Source organism: Olea europaea, chromosome 20, assembly GCF_002742605.1.
Source record: "Olea europaea var. sylvestris chromosome 20, O_europaea_v1, whole genome shotgun sequence".
In the NCBI taxonomy this organism is placed as follows: domain Eukaryota; kingdom Viridiplantae; phylum Streptophyta; class Magnoliopsida; order Lamiales; family Oleaceae; genus Olea; species Olea europaea.
The window spans coordinates 8,555,155-8,565,557 of NC_036256.1; the positions used below are offsets into that span (position 1 = coordinate 8,555,155).

At 33.1% G+C, this 10,403-nt stretch overlaps 1 protein-coding gene across 1 annotated transcript; it reads right to left on the reverse strand.

Annotated features, from left to right (window-relative positions):
* Positions 1-292: 292 nt before the first annotated feature.
* LOC111369026 (putative late blight resistance protein homolog R1B-17) lies at positions 293-4,853 on the reverse strand. The gene is made up of 6 exons (XM_022990514.1): positions 2,953-4,853; positions 2,247-2,798; positions 1,841-2,163; positions 1,187-1,288; positions 844-905; positions 293-322 (listed from the first exon to the last, which is right to left on the reverse strand). The coding sequence occupies exons 1-6, from the start codon at positions 4,851-4,853 to the stop codon at positions 293-295; spliced, it is 2,970 nt and encodes a 989-aa protein (XP_022846282.1).
* Positions 4,854-10,403: the final 5,550 nt, after the last annotated feature.

Here is a 10,403-nt window from a genome sequence, read left to right on the forward strand (position 1 = left end):
GCTAGTTGTGCTTTATTTATGGCTGATTTTGAACTCCAAAGCACTCTTACCAAATGGAAGACAAATAAAGTTATGGTTCTTAAATTATGTTAGCCTAAATTACCTATGTAACCCTTCACGTCTTGCAAAATATCAAAAGTACCATTCATTATAAATTATTATTTCCCACTAATACTTTGTATCCCAACAAATAAACAATTTTCATTAAACTCCATGCCAACCAAACAAAAGTTGTATTGAATGCAGAGATTAAACTAATCTGTCTCTCCCTGTTATGACTCAGCATTTCAACTTATGCTAATCTCCCTGCCAACTTATCTAGCTGCACAAAAGAAAAAGGAAATCACAACTATCTATTTCTCCATTTTTTCCAACAAGAATGAGTAAAAAAAGGGAGATATCGAAACTGAGGAAGTCAAACAAGAAGAGTAGAAGTCAGCCAAGTGATCTAGCTGTTCTGTTTATCGGCTTCTCTTGCCCTGGCTTGTTCATCCCGCACCTCTGTCTCGAATAGCCTATCCCCCATATTCTCATTTGTCACTGCAATCGACTGTTGGCAAAAAAGCCTAGAACCTCCCGCACCTTAGAAAATGATGTGAGTATGTGTTGAGCACCTTCAAGAGGCTTTCTATTTTTAAATAGAATATTTTATAATTTATAAAGCATCTATAAATTTAGAGAATAAAAATTTTAAGTACTCCAACAGACTTTTGATCTTTTAACTTCTAATTTTACTACTTCAAAAATATATGAGCTTTGACTTATACTGTGTACATCAGTAGAACGTAGACTCTTGGAAAAAATCGAGTGTACAAACAGATTTTTGACAGAATTTTTACAGACCTGATTAGCAGATTTCTTTTTTTTCTTTTTCAACTGCAAATGAAAACTTGACAAGTATAAATCTGTTAAGATTCTATCAAAAAGAATCTGTACTCTTATAAACGGTCACTTCAAAATCTTCATTGTCATAATCCCATTGTTCTTCACGAACAGGGAAAGCTGAACTTTAGACATTTTTGCGCAATAATATACCTTTGCGCAATAATATACCTCAATCTCGTGTAGTGTTTAAATATAGCTAAATTCATAAGGAATCTTCTCTAGTTTTTTGCAAAATCTCAACACCAGTCGTTCAAGAACATGGAAATGATCATTTAAGGAATCTCATTGTCCAAGATCTGACACAATAATTCAAGGAATTTTAGCTTTTGGAGCTCATTATCCTGTGTTCCAGATTTTCCCTCAAAGACGTCCAACTCTAATTTCAGAATCTTAAGTGTGGCGCCTTAATGTTGTCCCAACAATCAAAATATTAGCGTGGAGAATGTTCTACAATGCGCTAACCACTAAATGCAATATCCGAAGGAGGATAGCATGCATGCCTCATTTCTTTGTTTGAAAGCAAGGGCAGTATGGAATGAGTTAGATGGGTGGGAAACCATCAAGGGCTGTTTGACTCCACTGACAATGGTGAGATGAGCTTAGACCATAATATAGATCCAATCACTTGTCAAACTAACCATAATGTAGTACAATTTGCAACCGGATCATTATTTATTTTACTTACAATAAAGAAGTCATAACTTCATGCTAACTACAAAGAAAAACAACTAACAATTGACATGGAGCCCGAAATTATTTTCTAATCATGAGGTGTGGGATGTAAAGGAATCTGTAGCAAGGAAATTTAAAAAATTTAAAAATCAATAATAAAAATGTTTATTTCAGGAACAAAAAAAATGATGGAATGAGCTTTGACTTACACAGTGTACACCAGTAGAACGAAGTTGTCTTTACGGCCAATCGCTATGGATGGTCACATCAAACTCTGTATTACCATAATCCAGTTGTTCTTGACGAATTTCCAGAGCTGAATTTTCAACATTTTCACCACAATAAGATAACTCAATCCTCTTTAGTGTTGAAATGTAACTAAATTCAAAAGGAATCTTCTCTAGTTTTTTGCAATATCTCAACACCAGTCGTTCAAGTACAGGAAAATGATCATTTGACGAATCCCACTGTTCAAGTTGTACAAAATATAATTGAAGGAATTTGAGTTTCCGGAACTCTTTATCCTTCGTATCCCAATTTTTGCTGAAAAGGCGTAGTCTAATTTCAGATTCTCGAGGTTGGGCAATGTCCCAATTAATGACATATCTTCCCAAGACAAACCAAGGTTAATAAGAGTAAGCTTTTTGATATTCATAGGAATTTTAAACATCGAGTAATCACATCCTAACAGTGTTCCTGCAATTGTGAGTGTTTGAAGCTGAGAAAGAAAGTTGAGATCAGGAAAGTAATTGTCTATTGATATGTATTTAAGCATACGAAGATTAGGTGAACATTTCAAGATTTCTTCGTCTTCCAAATCGACAATCTGAACGAGACCAGGGGTTTGTAGGCAATTTATTCGGAAGCTATCACTGTTCTTAGTGAATCTTGCACCACCATAGTAGCCACCTTTATAGTAGATACCGACCCTTAAATGTCTCAACTTAGGCATATTGAGAAGGTATGTCGGTACTTCATTTATGTCATGCAAACAAAGATATTCAAGGTTATGGAGTTTGCCTATTGATGGCTCTAATTTTGAAAAATCCAAGTATCTTATGTCAGGCACAAATCTGATTCCCCGTAGAACATTTCTATCACTGTTTAAATCAAAGATCCTATTTTTTTCCAAATTATAAGCAATGGAGAAGGCCTCGAAAATATTCTCGGATATCAAGACGCGATGAAACTGACCCATATACAAGTGATGGAGACGGCAATGGTTAGATACCAAGAATTGACTAGAGATGTAGAATGAGGATCATCATCAGTTTAACCACATCAACCAGCATCAGCAATAGCAGCATCATTGACATAATTACAACAAATTAGTAAGGATAAATTGGAAACTAAAGTAAAACAAGAAGGAATAAGACAGAGAGAGAGTTAACTTACTGTTGAAATAGAAAATTTTCATCTTCTACAACCATTTTGCTGCACATATCGAGAACTAGATCATGAAGAGTACATCCTTTTACTCCATCGTCAGATCTTCTTTTGGACACTTGAAGTAGGCTCCTGTTAACAAGTTCCATTAAATACTCCTCTGCTACATCTTCTAAGGTCTTTTGCTCCCTTTTCTCTATGAATCCTTCGACTATCCATAGTAATAATAGTTTCCGAACTGGAATTTCCTCGTCTTCCTGGAATGCACTAAGATAAAGGAAACATGGCTTCAAGTGATCTGGTAAATGGATGTAGCTAAGTTTCAATGTGGGAATGTAGTCGTCAGCTTTTTGGGAAATGTAAGAACTTAAACTTTTAGCAACTTGTTGCCATAAGCTTTCTTTTTTCTCCATATTTGAAAGAATTCCAGCTATCAAAACTACTAAAAGTGGTAATCCCTTACAATTTGCTGCAATTTGCTTTCCAATATCTTGCAGCTCTTGAGGACAACATTCTTTTTTGAACACCTTCTGCTCTAATAATTTCCAACTTTCGTCTGGTGACAGGGGAGAAGGTTCAATGATAACATGAGAAATTTCCGATGCCACATTTTTCAGCCGACTGGTAAACATTACTCTGCTTCCATTGCTATCATCTGGAAATAACCTTTTCAAATCATCCCATGCTTCTTTCTCCCATAGATCATCCACAACAATGAGGTATCTTCTACCCTTTAAACTTCTGTAAAGAAGTTCGGCCAACTCTTCTTCATCTTTTATTTCTGAAATGTCGTCTCTGTTAAGATCACTTACAGAACTCAAAATATCAGTCAACAGCTTTCTCTTTTTATAAGTTTGAGAAACAACACACCAAGAAAGCTTATAAAAATGGTACCGAACATGGGAATGATTGTATATTTTCTTTGCTGAGGTTGTCTTGCCAAGTCCACCCATTCCAACGATGGAAATAATCTGGCGGTAGTTTGGTCCTCCAACAAGCTTGCTCACAATTTGTGTTGTCGTGTCCTCTAAGCCCACAACGATCTCTTCTACCATGGGACTGCTTTTATCTTGGGATGATGATACTTCACTTGGACTTTCTGCAACTTGTAGGCTTCCAATTCTAACTTCACTTGACAATTCAATAATGTAATATTTAGCCTTCACTAGCACAATCTCAATCCTTTCTAACAGACCAAAAATTGCAAGATCCATTTTGGTGGTGGTAACAAGATCTGTGGTGAAAAAGAAAGAACGCAAGAAAAGTCCTGCTTCATTAAATACAGCTTCAATTTCTGTGAATATACTCTTCTTCCATATTTCCTCCAAGATTGGAATCGGATAAAAAAGAAACGCGAGCAGAAATTTCAACCCCTTCCGAAGAAATTCGAGTTGATTACTCACAAGAACGGTGGAATCCTTATGGCAACTAAGCAATTCTTGAATAGTTTCAAAAAGAAACACGACGAAGATTTCCCAATGTTTATCTAACATTAAATATTTTATGATGGGTGTTTCAATTGTGAAAAACCTTTTAAGATTTGGCATGGAAGCGAGAACGATTTCTAAAAAGTTTTTGTAATGTTCATTATCGTGATGAGAAAAGATCTCTTCGTATAAGATGCAATCGGAGGCCGAATCATCAAGATGCTTCAACAGATAATACAGATCGTAAATATAAAATGGTCCGTAGCCGTCTAAATGGTCGCGTTCAAATACTCCTTTTGCATATTTGAAAAAAATTAAAAAGTGTGGACCGAGCCATTGAAAGCTAACATTTTTTTCTCCTCCATCAAGCCTTAAAGGTAGCAAACGAGAAAGGAGATCTTGGCTTTTGACTAGACGAGACAGATTTTCGTAAGAGAGATCCTTCATAGTCGATTGGGACGGAAAGAAAGAAAAACACTCCATTTTTGGTTTGGGCAAGGGCAAAAGGCTGAGCAAAGAGAGAATAATGAGAGTGAATTTGTCTCATGAACCTCGGACTTCGGTCTTGAGTTTCTTGGTTTGCTGAAATGTAGTGCTAAATCTTTACCGGAGGTCCAAGTTTTTGTCTAATATTGCTTCAATATCCCTCTGGAGCTTTGCCTCAAAAACTGAAATAGCAGGATCTTTATAAATGAAGACGAACTTGATTTTTTCTTCTTCATTTGTAATGGGAAGATTGGCATCGTCATTCAATTCAAAATCATTATGTGTACCCAATTTTCCTTGAAGAAGGTTCAATTTTGGCGTAATTATCGAATTTTTGCATTCCTCTTAGCAATAGCACTCTTCAGTCCTCTCATTCACAATGCCGTCTCAAATTGCCCGTCCTTGTCTTTCTTCTTGTTGTCACCAAGTTTCCGCTTCACATCTTTGTAATTCCTGAAAATTGTAGTATATTCTATTAGCAGAATCTTCTCTGTCCTCTAGTCCATTCAAGAGCATCAACTACCAGTTTAGATCTTCTTTCTTCTTGTTAGGATTTATGTTGTATTGGCAATTCTGTAGACAAAATTAAGTCCAAGTTAAATTATGTTAGGAGTTTATTGAGTTGTGATTAAAGTCAAAAGAGTTGGAATTGGTAGTCCAAAATGTTCAAGAAGATCACATGTGATAAATGAAAATTTAATTAGAAGTCTAAAAAGTGTCAAAGAGTCGCATAAATTATGTTCCAAATTCTCAGTTGTAAATTGCAACGCATTGTTAACAAAGAAATCATTGGAATTTGGACAAAGGTGTCTAGAAGAATTGTATCCCTTTAAGTTAGCTTTCCAATGCATTTTGAATCAACTCAATCAGATATCGGTAGTGAAAGTTATGATGAAAATACTGCTCAAATGTCACTGGCTTGATGCTTGAGCGGCAGTATTACATGTTAACCCTAGTTCGTGTCTTTCAAAAATTTTATTTGGCCCATGCTACCTAATTACCTCATACTATAAATACCCAAACCTAACATGTTTTTTGGTGTGGTTGTTCATTATATTACTTCTTCATAATATCATTCCAAAATCCAAGAACACGTTCAAGCATTGAGATTAATCATTTAATTCTTGAGATCATTCAACCACAACTTTGGGAAAACACCAAATTTATGTAATCCAAAATACCAACTTTCTATACACATATAGGAAGGTACTTTTTCAATAACTTTCAGAGGCTGCTGAAGATTGAGAGAGGTTGGATCAGAAGTATAGGAAGAGTACAAGAATGAGGCATTTTTGGTGATCAACAGGAGATAGACAATTTCATAAGATCGGGAACATGTGTGAGTGAAGCATGTTCCAGTGGGTCGTGGGGATTGCATGAAATTTTCTAGACTGGATCGTACTGTAAATTCATCGTTGTTTATAGTTGAGTTTACTTATTTGGTCCCAAAATTTTTACCTAGTTGAGTTTTCTTCGTCAATAATCTTTTATGTTATTTACTACTTTTTGATTATTGTATGATTAACAATCTAGAAATAATTAAAAAGTGAGTTGTTGCTTTTGATTGATAATTTTAATTCTGCACCTATTCGCCCCCTCTAGGTGATCTTAGGGTCGAACTAGTAACTTTCAAGTGGTATCAGATCCTAAAATTGATCCTTGACCATATAGACTTATATGAGTTAACATTATCCATTCCTCATTATTTTGATGGTAGTACTATGCATATTAGAAGGTTAGAATAAGAGCCTTCCTTTAGTCTATGAATGAGCGTATTTGGTTGATTGTAGTAAATTGTTGGGCTGTCCCTTCTAGAACCGTTAATGGTGTTATCACCCTCACTCCTATTGTTAATTGGTCGAAATCTAATTTAGATAAGTGCAATTGGAGTGGTAAAGCCCTACATGCGTTATTTATTGTAGTGTCCTTAGAAGAATTTAGGCATATATCTATGTGTGTGGTTGCGAAAGAGGTTTGAGATATTTTACAGACCACACATGAGGGAAATCATTGTTCATGCAGGTATTTCTAGTTATTAATTCTCAATTAATTAAGATTCACATTCATTTAATCAATGTTTGTATTTATATATGCATTTCAGTGTTTTTATTTCTAATTATAAGTTAATTAGAGTTTCACGTTCAAGAATGAATTTCATTATTAACATCCGTGTATGCTAATTAGCAAAAAATTTCACTTAATTGAAAACTAAATTATATTCATTTAGTATAATTGATTTAAAATTCACTACTACATATATATATTCCCGATATTAATTCCAAATTAATTAACATCCACATTAATTAATGTATTGTATTTGCCATTTATCTTCATTTATGATTTATTTGTAATTCTAATATTCACATTCAAGTGTGCATTTCACGATTTACCTGCATGTATAAAATCAACTATTTAAATTTTATTCGCAAATTGGTTGTCATTTCATATCAGTCATCCAATATTTTGTTTTTCTTTCTAACACACCAACGGACTGGTTTTAGTCAAATTGAAGTTTGCAATGACAATAAAAAGGGTCCAAGGGTAGACAATACTCATGTCAGAGTATATATTCCACAACATGTATTCTTGTATGGACAGTTATACATTGCACTTTGACAAGTAATTTCTATAGCAACTACAAAGGTTTTAATTAAGTCAAATACTCCTAATCGTATATAAAATATAATGTTATAAAAAAAAGATTCTTATTGAATAAATTGATTTTTGTTAAATAATTTTCATATTCACACATTTTGAAGTATTATTTTCATGTCACTTACAAAGCATTTCAAAATAATGTGCAATTCACATTAAAAATCATGTTATCTTCTTTTTTCTTTTCTTTTTTCCTTGCAAGCTGGCCAAAAAACTCGGCAAAATCGTGTTCGATTCACCAGTTTCCGATTGAACCTAAATTTTATTGGATTATTACCGATTTTTTTTTATCTCTAGTTACAAGACAAAAAGCAAATTGATTACCCAAATAGTTATGGTTTTTCAAATTGATCGGTCTGGTTCGCGTTTGAAAATATTGCTTATAACGCTCGAAAATTACAATAGTAGAGAAATACATGAAAAGAAAATGAATAAAAGAAATTTACAAGTTAACAAATTCGAGACTGAGATGTAGAAACAACCATTTTTCAAATTATCCATAATATAATACAACTTGCTACCGAACCATTTTTTAATTTTGCTTGTAATAAAAATTCTTAACTTCACTTTCGCAATAAAGAAAAGACTATGAAATATAAAATAATTTAATCAAATAAATTAATAGAAATGTTTTTGTGTCAGGCCCAAAAAAAAAAAAAAGAGAGAGAGAGAGAAAGGAGGAAAAAAAAAGGTATGATGAACTTTGACTTACACCACGTACACTAGTAGAACAGAGTCTCTTTACTCCCTAAATGTATAGTCACTTCAAACTCTTACCATAATTGCGTTATTCTTTGCGAATTTGCCACAATAATATGCCTCAATCTCGTCTAGGGTAGTGTATAAATATAGCTAAATTCATAAGGAGTTGTCTCCAAATTCTTGCAAGATCTCAACACCAATCGTTCAAGTGCATGGATATGATCATTTGAGGAATTTCATTGTCCAAGATCATACACAATAAATCAAGGAATTTGAGTTTTTGGAACTCATTCCCTCAAAGAAGTCCAATCTAATTCCAGAATCTTAAGGTTGGGCAATGTCCTAATTAATGACATATTTTTCCATGGTAAACTAATTTTAAAAAGAGTGAGTTGACACGACACATCTCAAATCACCATAGTGGATCTGAAACGTGACGTGCGTCGAAAATAGATGTTGACTAGATGTCAAATCTATCACCAAGGCTGACTATGAGTTATTTCAAAAAATATATTAAAATCAAATGCTTATGTAAAACATAATGCGATGAGCCCAAATTATTTACTTCGTACTTCATCAATATGAGTTATAACGCTTAACATGTCGTATGGCTCTCATTCTGAAATCATTAAAGTCTTCTAACTAAAAAAGAATCAATTGCTACCTGTAGGAAAATTACGAAAAAATATATGAGTTGATTGCTCAGTGAGTGGAGAAGTTCGAAAATAATTATATTGTTTCAATTTTACTTTTTTATTGAAAATCGAATTCATATCATTGAATAATTCACATCATATAATTATAGTCAAAACATGAGACATCCACATAACGTCATAATATACATTTCAAATCATGATATAAACATGAGCTGATAATTATACTATAATCTCATCACATCAAATGTACTGAAAAAATCCACAAAAAATGTACCCTCTGACTGAAATATGTAATCCTCCGCTCGAGCTAAGAACTTTCGCCACGGGCCTTTGGCCCCTTTCGTGAATGAAAGCCGACATCAAGACCTCTCGTAATCAATTCTTGAACACAGTCAAGGCCTCTCTGTGAACTATATGCATATGTTCAAGACCAATACCAGGTCAAGATCCCTCCGTGTAGGATAAAACATGGCCAAGACCCCTCTACGTACTAGAAGAAATATATAACTTTTTTAGCTAATCTCAATATTACATATCTCACATACCAAATAAATCTCAATATCATATGTCTTACATACCAAATCACAAATGTGTCGTAAATAATTTTTGAGATATGTATCATAATAAAAGAGATTTCCATAATAATCATATAATGAACACATAATTGCACATACTTTAATAATATACTTAATTTATAAGTAATTTAAAAATATTTATATTTTTCCACTCACAGTATGTTCGCAAATCAACTCGGTTGGTAAGCTATCCCGAAATCCGTATCGCCTCCTGAAATATGATATAATTTTTAAATCAACAATTAATTATTTTAAATAATTTCAAAAATTAAATAGGCGATACCCAAACTTAATCATTTCACGTTTAAGTTATTTCTAAAGTCTCTTTAATCACTAAAACTAATTTTTCTTTCATTTAACTCAACTTCATAGCTTATTATACTTAACACTTTCAATAAAATTGAATTTAATCTAACAATCTAATAATTATAAAATTAAACATAACTTGATAATAAGTAACTTTTTATTTACCTTTCAAAATTGAGGAATTCAAGTCTAATAGTGTAGACTACTTTTTTCTAACAACTTGGCAAAATTTTCTAATTTTTTTCTCTCTCTCTCCTCTCTCTCTCTCTCTCTCTCTCTCTCTCTCTATGTGTGTGAAATGAAATGGAGTTTTGGATTTGGATGACTTTATATATATATCCACCTGCTGCCAATTCAGTCGTCCTTTTTTTTTTTTTTTTTTTTTTTTATTTTTCCACTCACAGTATGTTCGCAAATCAACTCGGTTGGTAAGCTATCCCGAAATCCGTATCGCCTCCTGAAATATGATATAATTTTTAAATCAACAATTAATTATTTTAAATAATTTCAAAAATTAAATAGGCGATACCCAAACTTAATCATTTCACGTTTAAGTTATTTCTAAAGTCTCTTTAATCACTAAAACTAATTTTTCTTTCATTTAACTCAACTTCATAGCTTATTATACTTAACACTTTCAATAAAATTGAATT